This window comes from Varroa destructor, unplaced genomic scaffold (genome assembly GCF_002443255.2).
Source record: "Varroa destructor unplaced genomic scaffold, Vdes_3.0 BEIS01000002.1, whole genome shotgun sequence".
Lineage (NCBI taxonomy): Eukaryota > Metazoa > Arthropoda > Arachnida > Mesostigmata > Varroidae > Varroa > Varroa destructor.
This window is the reverse complement of record NW_019211455.1, coordinates 48,088,474-48,106,958: the sequence shown is the minus strand read 5'-3', so window position 1 is coordinate 48,106,958 and position 18,485 is coordinate 48,088,474. Positions and strand designations below refer to the sequence as shown.

Genomic DNA, 18,485 nt, shown 5'->3' with positions numbered 1-18,485 from the left:
TTTGGTATCTCTGGCCATGTGAGGATATACCATTACATACGAAAATCCGTAGAGTAAGGACATGTCATGGTTAGCGAGTGATGCACTGGACAAACTTGGTTCGGGGAAACTGGAGAGTTTGAAGGCAGGCCCAGTAGAAAGCAAGTCATTTGATTAAACGAATGCCACTGAATGGTTGCGGTACAACCCCAATCGGGTAGGTACCTGGAGGGCGTAACAGCAACAGCGTGGTAACCACCAGGCTGATTGGAAATGGACAGCTGCGTAGGATGGAGCTATGTCAAGGTTGGGAGCAGTCTGCAGACGGGAAATAAGTAGCGAGAAAGAATCCATAAAGAAGTCTATTTTGCTTCATAGAGATGCTTGATTATATGCGTTATTATTCTCGTTGTTTCCCGAAAGTGCATCTGGAACAGCAATGATCGCAACCAGAGGTGGGCTATTCCTCATTGCTTTTACTTCCATTGTAGTTAGAAAAAAAAAAAAAAAAAAAAGAAGCGACATCATTGTCACGTCCGCTATTTCTACAAAGCAGAGGAAAGTACCTCTTACATGGAAAAAAATCTGTATATAGTATTGTCGCGACACTTAGTGTTCCGCATCCGTTCAATGTCCACGTGCGAAAATAGGCACGCACTGCTATATTTTTTATTTTTTTTTTACGACAACACATCGACGCGCGCTCTCGCATGTGCTTAACGTGTAACCCGATTTCGGTGTTGTCCATGCCGCTGTCTCTTTCATGAGTCTCAATACGCACTAACTGCGTCGTCGTCGTACTGTTTAACGTGCCGTTACACACGGCGAAAAGATAAAACTCGCCCTGTTTATATAACTGTTGCTTTTTTTTTTTTTTTTTTTTACTGTTAGCCTTGCCACTGCCGTTGCTGTGGTAAAACAAAAAATACGACAGTTAGTTACGACGTAAACGAAACGCATTTCAAGACCCAGGAAAATGATTTACATTCACAAAAGAAGAATGCTCTATGGGCATTTCTGGTTCGGTTATCCGCATGTGTGTCATGGCGTGTACGCACGCTAACACACATACATGTTTAACATACATAAGCTAATGCCTAGCTTAGACGCGACCCAGTTGGATCGTGCAGGTTTATAAATAAACATGCTTACGACAGCAAAATGGCAACGCGACAGCCAGCCAGCCAGCCAGGAAGGGCCAATTAGTGATCAAAGCAAGAGTCCTCGAGGTTTATTAAGCGCTCCTCGAAAGGGACAAAAAACCCTCACTGCTGAATATGTGCGCACATTCGAAACTGACTCAAACCTAGTTCTCTTGAAGCATGCCAATAAAGTAAAATAAAAGCCTATACAGGTATGACAATGTATTGGAAGCATCAGTAATCGCTGGCTGATCTAGCAATCCGGTCGACGGGGCGTACTGGTATGGATACGTGAGCACGTGCTCAGAAAAAAACGGGCCTCTGTACCTTATGCGCTATATACTGAATAGGTTCAAGGAACAGCCATGATTTTGCGTACCTTGGGGCAGGTCTAACAACTAGCTCTAGAATGAGCTGTTACTATCTAATTCACTCATTGGAACGCTTTAATTGATGCAAATGAACACAGATAAAATTTACCGATTAGAAAGTTCAACAGGAAAAAATATTGGTCTTGCTTAAGTTACTTTTGTCTGTGTGCTGTGTTTACTATACAGTTGATGACAGAATGCATTGATTGAGTCAGTTGGATGTATATAGGAACATAGGAGTATAATAAGAGCCTGCGTCCTATTTGGTACCAGGTTTGTCTGGTTAATTGGATGTGCATCTGTGACTGTCGTACAATTAGAGTGCTTCTTCAGGACTTGACGAGGCTCATTGTTTAATGGTAGGGCATCGGTGCACGGGTTAATGTACTGTGACATATACCATACCCACTCGACGAAGGCGACTACTGCCACGCTCTCTAATCTGACGGCTAGCAAAGTAATGAGTATAAGAGACTTCGCATCGAACTTCAGAAATATATGGATAAATATCCAATATAAACTAAAAACAATGCAGCTGATTTGACTTTTTCAGGTTTTCACCACCGCAATGCACTCCCTCACTATTGGTACACTCAACATTATCCTCCATTTTTTCTCTATCTATAAAATATCAAAAAAAAAAAATTCTATTCTCGGTTTTTTAACCGACATTTGAAATCAATCGAAAATTTAGCACATTCGATGATTTCGCATGTCATATTAAAATGAATTAATAATATAAAATAAATTTCAAGTTTTTTTTTTTTCATACTTTATATGGGTAGCAAAAACAGTCGGTAATACTTTCTCCAAATTGCAATGGCCAGTCCTAACTAACCGTTAATCAATTTCGTGTTTCGAAAATGATGTTTCGACCCAAATAGTAATATGTCAGCCAACCAAAGCCCACCATTCGTCAGTTGCCAGGCGTCCGAAAGAGCGTAAACCAAAATGATCTGTCCTGAAATACCTTCGGAGCAGAACACAGAACAGCTAATGACGAAGGGCTTCGTCACGTGCAACGCGCACGAAAGGCTTCTGCTTGGCTATCGATACTAGATTACCTGAAAGTGGCATTAAATGGTTAACATTTAAGGCTAGACAGTCATTCTCAATGAAACATTCTTCTAGGCAGTTCAGATTCGAATAAAGTTAACTTAGAGCCAAAACAAGGTTAACTTACTTTGTAGAATTGGGTGTGGACAAACATTCGTCGTTTGCTTGTTTTGTATAATCAGCATATACGGCAACAGGTACAGAGCAATTGGCTTTTCCCTCAACTTCTATCTCACTCTACCACCCCCTCCCAAACGGCTCCATATCGATGATCACCGGTGCCGACTGTTGAATAGAATTAACTTAGACATAACGCTTTCACCCACGATGGGTGTCACGGACGAGCTCTGGGCCTTGTGCCCGTTTTTCGGTTGTACCTAGCCGCCGAGAACAAGCTCTAGTTTGGTCCAAAAGCAGAAATACTGACCTGATCGGGGTAATCCACTGTGACGTCATACATTTGTGGGGCACAGGTTTTGTGCGCAGACACAGTGTTGGCTGATATATATGTGAAGTCTGCATAAAGCAAGGTGAAGACGAATCCAGCAGGCCCATTTGTTGTCGGCTATGTTGCGATAAATATCCTGCTAGACGCAGTCCTTGCTCATTTAGAGAAGCTACGAAGTACAGCATACGCTCTATGGGCACCAAGTACAATAAGCAAACGACGAAATGTCAGAGGTCAGCAGAGAATAGGCAGCCTCTACGTCATCGTTTTGCGCCCCTGAGTATTTTCCATGTCACAATGCTTCGTGGTTCGCTGCCTATGGCACTAGTTGCGCCTTTACGAAAGGCCAAACGTTACCGAGGTAGGAGTCATTGTCGAAAACGGTAACCGGAATAACTTGGACGACAATGTAGTCTAGCGTTTGCTAACGAGCGAGAACCCAAATGAACTCAGCTGTTGGGTTGTTGCAGCAGCCATCATGACCGCCAAAGCACATCGCAAAGTACGCTTGAGGTCGCGCAGCCGGAGCGATCGCGAATGTGTAGTCGATGATCGTGTATCTTCCAACTTCCAATGCCACAAAAGGACAGATGAAGCGTACGCGCTCTAATTGTATTCTTCAACGTAACTCACGTAGGTAGCTGTATGCAGTATTACTGCTATGTAAGACACCGACCTTTACTTTTACAATAGTTTCAGTCCGATTGCACACATAATTATATATAATTAGGAACCGTACTCAATGTTGATAAGAATTCCGCAGGCATATTCTTTGTTTTTTCCCGAGCTATATGTTAGCAATTTAAAACAAATTCAGCTATATCGGTAGGTCGGCAAAAACAGGCACAGGCAGCAGTATAACTAAACCCTTTATGAAATAGTACCTTTTTTCGTGCCTTTAGTAAGCATATCGTATACTGAGAATTGTTAAAAATGTATTTAAAACGGGATACGACTAGTGTTCGATACTTTGTTGTGTGTATGTGGACATGTTGAAGATTACATTGGTACATTACTAAGCAGACCATTAATCCACAGCTAATATGCCTAAATAATTTTCGCCACAGAATATTATAAGGCTAAGTAAAAGAAAATAATCTTCGCAAAAATGCCAGGATGCAAAAAGTCTCTAGTCGTAAGATGCTGTTTCACCGTGCAAAGCCGTTCGTCCATTTCACACGGCGGTACACCTGCAGTTAAGGCAGCATTTGCCTAGTTACGAATAAGCTGTGAATAGCAAAGTCGTATGGTTGATGCCTTTTGTAGAGTAGAATGGGGTAGACCTGGAAACATGGCGTATTAACAGAGAATCAGAAAAAGCAGTGGCTTGTAGTAACGGGGCCTTCTTGGTTGCTAAGCCAATATCACCAGGTTGCGAAACGGACGACCCTCAGATGAAGCTTATTCTGCCATTTCATTGTGATGTCAGGGTAAATAAGGCACATGCGGAGAGGATCAACAATGTGCTGTAGGCGCCCATGGCCTAGAGGCAGCTAGAGGTAGATGTATGCACTTTTCTTAGTGCGGATCTTTGCTGGGTGGTAAGGCTTTGGCCCAGGGCAAAGGGCAGAGTCTGAGTAGAGATTTAGGATCGTAACACGAAATAATGAAATGAGGATTAGATCAAATAAAATATAGTTAGAGGTGAGCTTGTTACTTTACGGAAGAAAAAGATGGATAACAAAGCTAGCGTTAATGGGATAAATATAAAGGAGAATAGGTATCCCTTGTGTTGATAAAAGACTTCTACTGATGTCTATAGTTAAGAAATTTTGGCCGTGCGACAAACACTATAAGTGAAATGTTTATTTGTGAAAAGCCCACGTCAAGTAAAGGATTATCACAAATCGTACATCCCTGTACAAAGGCGTGCAACGTATACATTTCAAACAACTGTTATCTGACACTCTAAATGTACGTACATGCACTTGCCGTATGTTAACTTTCAGCTGCTCAACCTAATCCGTAGGCAATCGACCACTGTTAATAACTTAATTGAAAAAAAATAGAAATGCTTAGAAATGTATAATTCAATTAAGCAGATAAAATTACCCTGACTATATAATTTTCGGAGCTTTCTTATGGCTCGGCAAATTACATCGTTGAAAGGATTATTTTTCTAAGTTTGACGTTAGGTTCAGGAGACTTTTCCACTATAAACTGCTCATACAAACAGTACTAAAGTAGTAGCTCTCCGTGCTTTCTTTCGCAACAGCAAATCTATAATAAACAATGTGACTGTTGTGCGAATTGATGATAAGACGAACGTAGGGCACGTCTGCCAGGGAACAAACCGGCGTCGTTCGTCGTAGAGGTTTTCGACCTAAAAATCTGATTTCAAAAGCCTCTTTAAATACATTGAGGCTGCATAAAGGGTGCTCGCTGAAACTCAACCATTGACTATCCTTTTCGTCCTTAATAGGTCGTTCATTTTCATATCTAAATCATTCACAAATTGCACAATTTTTTTTGGTCTTGAAGAGCTAACTGATTACTTTTGGCTCGGCTATTGAAGCAGGAATACCCCACATCTATCTAAGGCATACATACATTCTTTCCAACAATGGAAGATATGAGAAATCCAGCGTTTCAATAAATCCTATCTATAATATAATGTAAGAGCTGACATTCGTTCATTAAAATCTCTGTATATATTTTAGACTTCAATCGGAGAAGTTTTGATTTACTACTAAATTTTCGTAAAGTAACTTATGAATAACAACGTAGAAAATTTAGGTAACTTTTTTTTTGGGGGGCAATGGCCCTACTTTGTACCGGGCGCCAATACGGCCTTGATCGGTGCCTAATCTTGAATTCAACCAAAGGTGCACATAGCTATGTCCAATTTGTACCATGCGGCGTTTCCCTCCGATAGTTAAGCTGGCACATGGTTTTCTTCAACTGCAAACCACGCATTGTCCACACTGCTTAGTTCGTTATTACTTAAAATCGTTTTGAGAGTTCCCGTTAAGTCTGCCATCAGGACCGAGTCGTTCAACCCTTTCGGGGTCGAATTGAAGCTTGATATAGCCGAAACTGGCGCCTGTGTCTGCCTGTCATCTTCACTTGTTGTCTAAGGCGCGTTTCACTGCAAGAGACCTTAGCGAAGAATTGCTTTAATAACTGTGGACAACCATTATAGAGAGACTGAGCAGAAAAGAAGAGAGAACTATTGGGCTAACCTGGCTGAACAACAGCAACATTGCTGTTAGCGCTTGAAGTCATATTGAAACTTGCATCAGAGATAATTAAATTGCGGCTTCCCCGATGAAATACCCACAGACAGATACTGGGTTATTCAGTTATTTCCACCAGACGCAACTTATGGACAGTAACCAGAACACTCAAAGAAAGCGTTAGAAACAATTGTATCTCCTCAATGCGATACAAATTTAGTTTACCCCCTGCTCTATCGTCTACTTTTATTATAAATAATTGGTCTGAAAAAACTTTGTCGTTGGCTCGAAACTTTTGCTGCTCTAATTATGGAATGATCGCTCTTTTCAAGAAGCTATAATTCACCCGAGAAAAAAGCTGCATCTCTATTTACTCGTAACTATTCAAGTAAGGAACAAATGTTTATAAGTTAATATGCTGGGTTATGTATATGGGTTAATATGTTCTTTCTAATTAATTGATCAACTATCACACATGCAACTGTCGGATTAAGGGCACTTCACAAGGACTGAATTTATTCCCTCATTTCTATATCGGCTCCCATGTATCAAATTAAAGTAAATTATTGTCCTTCTCTATTCACAAAAGCCTTGTTCAACAGTCACAGGCAGCACAGAATATAGCCGTCCCTCCATGACCGACTTCTGACTAGCGTTAAATGCTTTAGGATTTATCGAGGCAACTTCTTCTCTTCGGAGTGTGCAACAGAATATGACGGAAACACAGAAGCTGCCTAAGTTAACGTAAAAAAGTTGTCTATCGCGAGAAGCTCAAAGATCAGTGTTTCTATTTATGGCACTTGCTGATCCAGTCCTACTTAGGTAAAATGTTAAGCTATTTTTTTTTACCTAAAAATTTATTTCAGTAATTAGACGACTGTAATAAATGTTTACATTTACATACATGCCAGTGCAAAAAGTTCACCACGAATGTTCGAGTTGAAGCATTTGAGTGTGGATGTCAAATAGCACATTTTGTCCTATATAAGATCTTATATATGGCAAGTTGTGAAAGTCAGATCACATTCCAAATGATTACTACTAAGTTAATATAATGACGCTAAGTTTGAGATAATTGATATCAAGGATTGTAGCATACATCTTCCTAGATAATCAATGTTTTTTGTAGTTCACTCAAGGCAGACTTGAGGTCGCCTTTCGACATATCGCTTAACGATCGAGGTTTGACGACGACAGAAAAACTAATCTTTCAGGAACCCAGCGACACTTCAACTCACAGCGCTCTCGCATGGATATCTCGTATGGCCTTTCGCAAGGCCTCGTAGAAGCGCTCGCCTGTCATGTTGAGAATGATCCTCACGGCCAAGTAACGTTTAAAGTGTGGTCTGCGAAACGCAAAGCTTACAAAAATGTAGCCTGAAAGCAAACTTAAACAAGCTGCTCTCCCATAACGGACCATTTATGTTACCCAATCTATGCCGTCGAGTACTCGATAGGTGGTAGAGCGCATGGAGACGAATATTCATTGACAGATCTGCGGTCGATTTTTGCAGAATAGATTAGAGTAGAAACCTATAACCATAACGATAGTTCACAAACGAGATAATCATTTCTCGTAGGACACTCAGGCGCTAAGGCCAGCTCATATATATATATATATAAGCTATAAGTAGCAAAAGTTTGTAGGCGGTATTACGTGGAAACAGATTTTAGGTACTCGATTTAAGGGCAGAAGTACTTACGCTTGCCAAAATGGCTTGCTTTCATAGAAATCAAAAGTGTAAAAACTAGATCTCGTACAGGCTTTTTTCCTCAGGAGTGGCATCGTTAACTATTAGCGATTATTTAGCTAAATCTCAGGCATGTAGAGTCGAATTATTAATACATACCGAGTTTTTGTAAAGTAACAACCAAAGGAAGTTAGACTGAGCTTTGAAATTCCCTGGTGAAGACAAACCATTATCTTATCTTCAGCTCTTATATCTGATCCATTCTACAAACAATGGCTTCAGAGTTGTTAAAAAGCCAATCGATTCGGCGATGTCTGGTACGATTTTCATTGCTTATATCGAGTTAGGCCGTACAAGTGAATGATTTAAGGGCACGTGGCGTAGACACGATTTCGTGGTGGGAGAGTTTTTAAAGTCAGTATAGTAGAACTAAGTGACTTATACCATAAGACAGATGTCTTTTCACTGATACCTTTGTTGGTCTCGCACCGACTTAATTTATTGCCAACAAACTTAAGGACGACAACGCTTTTAATCACTGCTCAACATAAAGTGGTATCGATCTAAAGAAGTAAACAGATAAAGCTCGTAATTGTTTACACTGGCTATAAGAACAGAGATCTTGCTAGAACTGTGAGTTCTTTTTACTGCAATGTTTATCCTCCAATTTGTAATGAAGGCAGTTAATTATTAATTCCTATTCCCTAAGAAAGTTGGGCTTTTACAAATTCGTCTGACTGCCTCAGGTATACTGTTTTTAGCTCCCTTCCCTCGGAGTTAGAAATTAACAGAGTACTAGCTTTGTCCATTATTTCCTCGTAATTAGAAAGCAATTCTTTTGAAAAAACCCGCGTTAGTACACACTTAAAGACGTCTAGGGACTTCATCGATCGTTTTCACATAAAGTATTTTTTTAGTTGGTAAAGTTAGTCTACTATTCATTGCATTGTGACAGGCGGCTTAGCCAAAAAGAGGACGTTTCATTTCTATTGGGGGCCTTCGTTTTCTTTTGTGAATTACTATTTCTTTTGTTAGATAATTTCCAGGCCCCGTGTAACACGACGAAGATCATCTGTGACGGTTGTCGAACAAAAAAAACATGGAGACGGCCATGGCTAAGATGACCAGGTATGAAGTTCAGACAGAAGGAGGAGAGCGGATCGAAACTATGCTTGTGAATTAAATTCAAAATTTTAGGTACAAGCGAATCAAAGCAAAGGTCTTTCGAGTGGATGATCCCACGGATGCCTAAGCAATGGGAGGTGGTTAGGAGGATATACATTGCGTTACCGCCCCATGTCTTGGGACGACATAGTTTAAAACAGTATAGCTGAGGTTTATTTTTTGCCAGTATTATTTTTGATATAAGCCAATTTATTGAACACAAAGTATGGTAAGACCGTCGTAGAGAAAGAATGCAACAAGGGAATAATGCTAGATGTTGATGATGAAAAATTGTATACCAGATAATTATGTTTTCATATTATGTGACGATATGACACAAAATGTAAGACAAACAGAAATATAGAATAATGATAATAGGACTATGTATATAAACCCGTAGATTAAATAGGGCTAAAAAGAGCCAGTTCTGGCCTGATTAGTTAACAAGAAGCATTCCAGGCTTACATACGTTTTGGGCATGTCCAAATTTAAACAACTATTTCGAGACGCATCTGAAACAAAGCACCCGTTCATCTTATATGTCATCTTAAACTATTTCAACTAAGATGTCTGTAGATAATTGCAAAGGATATCGTAGAGCCATAACTTGTACATAATGGCTATAATTGCGTAGAAAATAAGCAAAAAGTCTTGTAAAAATCTAAATCTTTATATCGATTTTCTACGGCGCTCAAATGGGTCCTGCAGTATATGTTCTTTTGAGCTTGAATGTTTATCATGCTAAAAGCCCAGTTTCGGAATCGGATGCAATGATGCCTTAGCGATAGTTAGAGCGGTCTGCGCGGCGACGCATCCACCCGCTGTTTGTTTTTTTTAAAAAATACCGCCAATTAATCGTACAGCTGCTAAAGACCATTTGTTGTCCGTAATGAACACTCGGCACGGGATGTCAGGGTGCTCATGCATGCCTTCATTTTATTTGTTTTGACTTTATCGAGGTCATGCGTGGTGAAAATCTTCAAAAATTTTTAGCTGCCAGCATAATGGCAGTATATATTCTCACGGTTGCATGTCAAACTTTGTTTCGTACTGCTGACTGTTACCTCAAAATATACGTAACGAAGGTAGCTAGCTGGCATGAAAATGAAAATCTTTACTTGTAACTTTGTTGTCATCTTCTGATGGTGTTTGTCCTATGGGCGATCATTATAAATAAAGAACAGCTTACCTATACATATGAAGAATTACTTAAAATGCATAAAAATGCCATTGAAGAATATAGCTTGTATTTTATTAGTGTTTAAGTCTAATAGTAACACAGTGTACATTGCTCTGGCTATGAAAGTGCCTTCCGGTCTGTTGACAGACGCACTATTTTCGAGAAGCATACACATCGCTTGCCGGCCACAGAAAGTCGAAAAGGCCTTCAGGCTATTCATATCATACCTGCCTATATATACATATATATATATATATATATATATATATATATATATATATATATATATATATATAGAGAAAACAAACAACACGATGACATACATCTATAAGTGTAAAGCTACACTGAATCCTGCTTTAGGCAAAATCTCATGCCTGATGCATTAAAACAGGAATATTCTATCGCGCAGTAATAGGTCGTATACGCCACTAATTTTCAGGCCATTCTTTCTAACTAGAAAGCCTTAAGGGTTAAGCATAATAATTTAAAGTTACCCCCAAGAACATAAAAAGCTCCGTTGGACATCCTGAATTCAGTCGGGCCATAGTACTCGCAAAGTAAGAGCTTATGTCGAATAAATCGGTGACCTATTGGCCAGGTGAACATATTTAAAACGGTATAGCATTTTCATTTGGTGCTTCTCATCCATAGGCAACTAATCTTTTGAATGGCTTTACTACTAAGCCAAGTCAAGAATTAAGTAGCTTTTAAACCAAAAATAAGGTATATCTTTTTAATGATAATACTATTTTTAAGTGCATGATATTTTAGCAGTCACCGCTTTAAGTGCTCTATGTAAACAAACTCCACAAACAAAGTAAGTTCCGCAAAATTGTAAAGGAAAATTACGATTTATTGCTAATCAATCACGAAAAAAAACAAGTATATTACGTAAAGATAATGATACGTATTAAAAAGATGATTTATTTATCTCTACAGGGATCTGCTTACTGTAATGCATATATATATATATATATGTGTATATAATATGCACTATTTGTAGTTACCTATCATAAACTTCTGTTGATGTCCTACAGTACGATGACAACTATAGTCAATGTATATATAAATCAATATAGAAAGGTCAATTTGCCAGTGTCAGCATTAGCAAAAATAAAAACATACAACTTCGCGCACATTCATATATACAAGTAAGATAAAAAAAAAAAAAATATTGAATTATTCCGTATTATCGAAGAAATTTTTATCAACAACAAAATTTATTCCACTTATACACATCTGGTCAATGTTTTTCTGTCATTGGATTTCATTGTGGCGCTTCATGGTTTGGTGACGTTTTACTTTTTATGAGTCCTTTCTAATGTCCTACCAGGACAAGTTTATGCGGTTTCATATATATATATATATATATAATGTATGTATAGTCTGCTATTGATGAATGCAGTTGAATACAGAAACAGTATTTAGACTACACTGACCATCATCGGTCTGTACCATCAGTCTTGATGTACAGTTTAGCTCTAGTTCAAACTTGACATGAACCACTTCAAGCAGTATATAAATAAACATCTAGTAACAAAAAGCATAACTGCGACGTTGTATATGCCTGCTTACGAATGTTTTTCGTCACCCGGCTGAGTCTGTTTGTGTCAGAAGTTGCTCCATTTCCTCGGCGTGAAATTTGTTCCTATGTATCTGTAATGTGTTGGCAGCGTTGAAGCGATAGTTGCAAAAATCGCACGCCAATGGCCGTGACGGATCGTGCTGGCCGACATGGGCCTTCAGGTCGCCTTTCGTCGTGAATCGTGCATCGCACTCGGTGCACGCGTGCGGCTTCTCGCCATTATGGTATCTGCCGAGATGGACTTTCAGCTGGGTGCTTGTATTATGGCCTTTACCGCAGTGCTGACATTCGTACGGTTTCGTATTTGAGTGCATGATCAAATGCATAGTAAGATTAGATTTATAGCCGAATTTCTTATTGCAAAGATCACACTCGTATTGCTTGCGTTGGTCTTTATTGTGTAGTAGCAGGTGTGTTCTGTACGAGCCTATTCGAGCGAAAGTCGCCAGACATTCAGCGCACTGAAACTCGCGTTCGCCCGTATGCTTTTTTATGTGCTGCTGCAGCGATCCCGGGCCCTTGTACGCTTTGTCGCACTGCTCACACTTGTATGGCCGTTCGCCAGTGTGTACTCGCATATGAACGGTAAGGGCTCCATTCGATGGAAACGCAGAACCACATTGTTCGCAGACAAACCGTCGTTTTGGCTCGTACGGCTTATCGCTGTGATATCGAAGTCTATGTCGAGCAAGGGTACCTTTCTGATTGAAGCCTTTGTCGCAGTTGGGGCATTTGAAAGGCTTCTCTTGGGTATGCGTCAGCATGTGTCTATTATAACGACTCTGCCGAGTAAACTTCATGTTACACAGCTTACAATCGATTAGCTCGCCGTAATGAAATCGCAAATGATCAGCGAATGAATCCCGGTGCTTATACGTTTTACCGCACTCATCGCACTTGAACGGACCCTTCCGTGTTTTGGGCGGTATCTTCTGCTTTTTTACTTTGCCCGTTTTCATTCTGCGCACACAGCGGCTCACACAGTTACCTACAACACGTAACACAGCATGTCTAACCTAGCCTTCAAACCTATGTAGCGTTGCTTGCCAAAGCGGATCGCTCGGCCTGTTCTGTATCGGACATATAAGCCGCTTGCGCCGGCGAAGCAGAGCTCCGAGCGCTGACTCTTTGCAGAATGCCGAACAAACAGAGAGAAAGGGGGGAGCTACAATAACAGAGCATCTGTAGAGATGAACAGCTCCGCGTGGGCTTGCAGAGGCTTCGTGGGTCCATACGTTTCTCTCCTTGCCTAGCTTAGACTGGGTCGTCTGCAAAATTGTCGATCAGATGCTTCGTAACAGGGCGACATTCGAAGCCAGCCCAGATAGAGGTCGTTCAGCATAACTTGTGGGCTTGTCGTGTGCCAACAGATCAAACAAGAATATGGAAATATAAACGTTCGGTAAAGTAATTTACATTGCAAGAAACTATACAGAACCGCATGGTTCTAAATGGTAATAACGAAATCAAAGAATCAGTTGAATGTCTCAGTGATTGTATGTTTTACTAAATGCACACTAATAACATCGGGAACGTCCGCGACTGAAGTATTCTATCAACTAGCTTTTTCAACATGCGCATTTTGAAGACGCTTCACGTTCAATGTACATCCAATAGAAAATACATTTGATCTCTTGCGGCACGCTCAAGAATAGAGCAACTTAGAAGGACGGCAGAGACATTGGTCGAAGCGGGTTATTATAGGACACATGACTCATTGGAATATCAATGCTTCCAGTGACGGACTTGCCCCATGGCCTTTGGAAAGCTGATTTCAATCATAGGCTAATTGGACAGAGCTAAGTACTTCAGAAATGAGACTAAATTTATTTAGATTAATCACAATACTGTTTAAACAATTATATAAACGACAAGCAAACACATTCATTAACCCGCTTAGACCCAATTACTGTTCTAATCCTAATTTGAGAGACTCATTTATTGAACTGCTTAGGGTAACGAAGGTAGTGATGGAAGCAAGGACTTCACGGGGGATATCACCATGAGCGAGAGGCGAAAGCGGGTAAAAAAAAATGGCTAATATAGGTAAGCACATATAGTCATTAGCCAATCAAATAAGGCCTCCTGGAAAGGTCACATGTCTTCTGTCGATTAATTGAGGATAGGTCCGTGCTCAAACTAAGTACTTGAATATGGTTCTTTCATGTAAAAGCTGCTTCCTTTTGCTTCCTAATAATAGGACGTATGACAACATCGTCGGTAAGAAAAACATTTTCAAACTGCTGTGGAAGGGAGAACACGCACTGGGACGTATGGTGAATTAGCTATTTACCACTACGTGCAATTCAGGTATCCAATTTAGTCGTCGTCCGCTCATGATGGCGGCAGCAAAGTGCAACGATGACTGATAAAACTCCTTATTCAAAACATCTCCTACCAGCCTAGCTAACGCTTGGCTTCAATATATACAGTGTATGAAGACCTAAACACTACCAGCAGAAGTAGGCGATGGCAAAGGCTAGATCCTGTTCACGTAGCAGATACAGCCAAAAGTGCTAGAGAAAACAGAAGTAAGTATATGGAACAAAAATACGCGCAAATGGTATATGTTTAGAAACTGTTACCATGTCGTTACCATAATTTTGAGATTTCGAAATAAAATGCTCGTCTGCGTATGTTTTAGCCACGCTATCAGTACAACTAATAAGGCAAAGCAATTATACGGTTTATATTAGCACAAAAATAAGCAACATCGACTTATTAATAAACTACAAATAGAATGTGTTCACAGTGAGTTTTCTTATCCTTCAGCGTCGTAAGCGAATTTCAACGTTTGCAACAAATACAGGGGGTCATCTTGGACTTTTGTAGTTCGCGTAACGGGAAACCCGTGTGAACACGCCACAAACACAATGTGCTTGCGCATATAAATTTAACAACTAATTTTCTTTGCTTTTCTCCTACTTTCGTTCTTCTGCAATGTTCCGCAGCTGTTACTTATGGCGGAATTGTAATGGCCAAGCTAAACCCTTAAGGCCTGCTACGTCCGCTCCTTGGTCTTTCTGTAAAATAGGTTAACGACTTTGCCTACTGAACGTACTTTTTAGTTTTCACTTATGCCTAATGCGAACGTACCTGTGGAAGCCTGTACCGCTAGCCAAGTGCGCACAACAGACATTCAATTCCGGTGCACGTTTGACGCCAAGGGGCGCCACTAAGGTACACTGTCTACACAGTGACATTTGTAGCTGTTCAATTGTGGTCACTTCGGCCAAAACCGAACGCAGAAACGGCGAGTGCGTATTTTCACCAGACCCCCCGATCCCCGCACTGCCTACAACAGTAATCCAGGAAGCTCGAGATGACCAGGACCAATCCGTCACGGGCCTACGAATCGGTGTGGTGCTCCAAGCTGTAGCCGGCGGCCAAACGGTAGATTGGTAAACGCAAGTAATTGACGTACACAGTTGCGAACGATGGCGCCAGAATATTTCGCCAACTAAGTTGACAAACCAGCTGAGTGGCCAAATTCTTGGTTATATTAATGGTTTGACACGTTAGAAATTAGTTTTAATAGGTACAAATAGTACGATTACGATAACATTCTATATGGAAAATCTTCAGTGAGACAAAAAAACAGGAGGTAGGGTATAGGCCGCTAGCCGTTGTGGTCGGTCATCTGAATGCCGAAATAGATGAGCTGCAAGGGGTAGGATACAAAGTAAACCGAAGTGATAGCGAGGTCGAACTTGTGGACCGGTGGCCGGGGGCTGAGCCGAAGGGGTTACCATCTGTGAAAACTTTTTCGCTCTAATGACTCTAGAAGAATATAAGGAGAAAATAGATGACGAACGTAAATGTACAGATAGTGGAAATGTCATACGTAGATGCCGCTGGTACTGCGAAGGAGTGAAGAGTAATTATTTCTGTCGTGTAATTGTAACATTCTAGGCGCGGAAGATGTTCTGACCCTTGAAGGTAATACTTTTGTCTCTGCTCGCATTCATTATCTACAACATGTGTGTAGAAGTTTCTCTGTACGTGACATTCTGCTCCCATAGGTAAACAGATGATTAGCTTTTTTCCAATATGATACGAAAAGTTATAAGTTACGTTGTGTTAACCGTATACTTTTCGTCGCGCAAAGGTCTACTTGATACTTTCTGTAGGACAACGACGTCTGTGATTAGGCACCAGTGAAACGACGCGTTTGTAATGAAAGATAATCCGCAGTGACCTCAACATAAAACCGGTATGGCTATACTAATGAGTGAGTCCATGCGTAAGTACGAACTTGCAATCCAACTCTGCCTAATTATACTAATTAACAGGAGTAATGATCATAATGACAATAGCAACCTATAATAGCCTACTATGCAGATGCATACTGTTCATGTACTTTCGTTTACCAGATGTTTGATATAACACGAGCTTCCCTTGGCGCACGCATATGCATAGGTTAGTTCTTCAAATAAGCGTAATTCATCATTTGTATGTTCCAGCTGATGGCGAGCAAGTAACATGGATTGTGCTATTATGATTCCGGTCTTTATTAAATAATAAAAAAAAAAAATGCAAGTATAATTAGCATAAAGTATAGAGAAAAAAAAAAGGAGCAGCACCTCGGCATTCGTCGATTAACAATTAGCTCAGACCAAAAAATGGCAGACTTCATTCGAACGAATGGTCACACTGTTTTACGCTTTTTCTAAACAATAATAAATAGGTTATCTTGTTACTGTGTTTAGTTCTTCTCCCTAATAAAGAACTAGCCAATAGTATTTTAAGCATTAAGTTTAAAAACCATAAAAAAAAAAAAAAAAGCAATGGAAGTGATCATCATTGCAATGATCAATGAATGATGAGTTATTCTATTTCTTCGAAATATACTATTTCAACCAGCAGCAACCACCTGCCGCTATTGGCTTCGCCTGAAGTCTTCACAAACTCATATTTCCCGCTCTTCCTACCTCTTTACTGGCTGCTGGTCAAAATATTCAGCGGTGCTAATAATCTTCGACTTCCGTCAAATATCGAGTATCGTTTGAAAACGCGGCTTGCGTTTCTACTTGACTGGGTCACCCTTCGAAAAGGTTGGCCTGTGGACTTCTGCATTTGCGCGTCGCCATCCTAATCGGACGAACCCGGCATCCGAACACGAGCACATCGCGACATTTTATGACTGACTGGTAGACGGCTAATGTTAGGGAAAACGTCAAAAAAATACTTGATGCCAGCAATAAGTCATCGACTATTGTTGCGTGACAGAAAGCAGACAAGCTATGCACCAGATTGCATTTTTGGAAAAAGAATCGTATGTGGCTGGATATATAATAATATTATGGGGCACGGAGTAGGTCTGGTAGTTGGTCGTACAGTGCTATGAGTCTTCTTCTGCTATAGTATTCTGCTGTTTCTATTTTTTTTTTTTTTTTTTTTTTTTTGCAAAAATTCCTACTTTAATTAAGGAGAAGCAAGAATTCACAAGGAACCCTCTTGACGCAGGTCGTTCAACCGTTTTGCTAGCCCCCCGTGATGACATGTATACAAACAGGCATGATAAGAAGCTATGCAGTTTACGAGACCATTACGCTCCTTATGAGCCTGTCTCAAGTCTTTGTGGGGCTCAACTCACGAGTTCACGCACTGGAAACGACTATCGCTTCTATTATATATCGGCCGTACAATGTTTAATAGTGTGGAAGAATACTTCAGTAATTTATCTAGACTTTTAAGTTACGCGGGCAGTTTTTCAGATACTGACTCCTGGACAACCACTTACCTATTGATCTTAATCCGATATTAAAAACATATGAATCAATCGAACCATATAATTAAGCTGAAATGCAGACCAGCCAATTGGCGGATTAAGCATTGTTTGGATTACGTTTTCGGCAAAGCGGACATTATGATACATGTTTGTCACAATTCCAATGATATTTGATGAATGTGACACGGAACTGTGTGCCCGTTCAGAGCAACGGTTATGACGTATTGACGATTCTCATTTACAATGTCCTATTGCCGTCCAAAGACAATTGCACAATAGAGGTTATTTGTCTAACAAACCGCGAACTTCTCTCCTCTCAGCTACGTTGTAACCTGTAACAGTTACAATCGAAAGTAACACCATTGGATTTCTAAACTGTGAATTAGTGCACGTTACCCGTGCTGCCCGTAAACGGGAACAATCTAGTATCCTGGCTATGTAATATATAGACGCTATATTGCCCTGTTTGTTTTTAAGCATGTTTCATATAGGGCTATTGGCACACACATAAGCGCGTGTTTGCTAAATCGATGTAATCAACTACACGGAAGCACGATGTACGGACCACTTTTCATGAATGTTCATACTTCACCATGCATGTTACGATTAGGTGGACTAGATTTACGCTCCTTGATCCCCTGTGGGGCCTGAAAGTGCCTGCAATAACTCAACGCATGAAACCTAGGGCTCAGTCGTGTACATTCATTTAACCGCTTACCTTGCAATTAGCTCTAGTCGGTGTAAATGGGCTTATATATGCTACCTTCAATGGGAAACAATTGGATCAGTATTGGTACCGAACACATTATGTGTCGTTAGGCAAACCTAGTAGCTTTGACACTAAAAAAAAAGAAGAATTGTTATCTACAGTGAAACAAGAGTAAAAAAAAAACTGACACAAAAAAGGAACGCATTCGGCCGCGTGGTTACTCTCATTTTAAACGTGTGGCCACAGGAACACG

The 18,485-nt window shown here is 40.3% G+C and overlaps 2 protein-coding genes and 1 long non-coding RNA gene across 3 annotated transcripts in view; 1 reads left to right on the top strand and 2 right to left on the bottom strand.

Annotated features, from left to right (window-relative positions):
- The window catches only part of LOC147757920 (uncharacterized), a 65,431-nt gene that overhangs the window by 29,449 nt on the left and 17,497 nt on the right, over positions 1-18,485 (bottom strand). The window lies entirely within an intron of this gene.
- Positions 1-18,485, top strand: part of LOC111243827 (uncharacterized) — a 145,374-nt gene that overhangs the window by 125,407 nt on the left and 1,482 nt on the right. Inside the window, exon 9 of the transcript XR_015320150.1 lies at positions 8,899-8,991. The gene's annotated coding sequence lies outside the window, so the exon portion shown is untranslated. The remainder of the gene's footprint in view (positions 1-8,898; positions 8,992-18,485) is intronic.
- LOC111243745 (uncharacterized) lies at positions 11,122-12,909 on the bottom strand. Its single transcript, XM_022789769.2, has one exon. It carries the CDS (start codon positions 12,749-12,751, stop codon positions 11,795-11,797), a length of 957 nt encoding a protein of 318 aa, XP_022645504.2. The 5' UTR covers positions 12,752-12,909; the 3' UTR covers positions 11,122-11,794.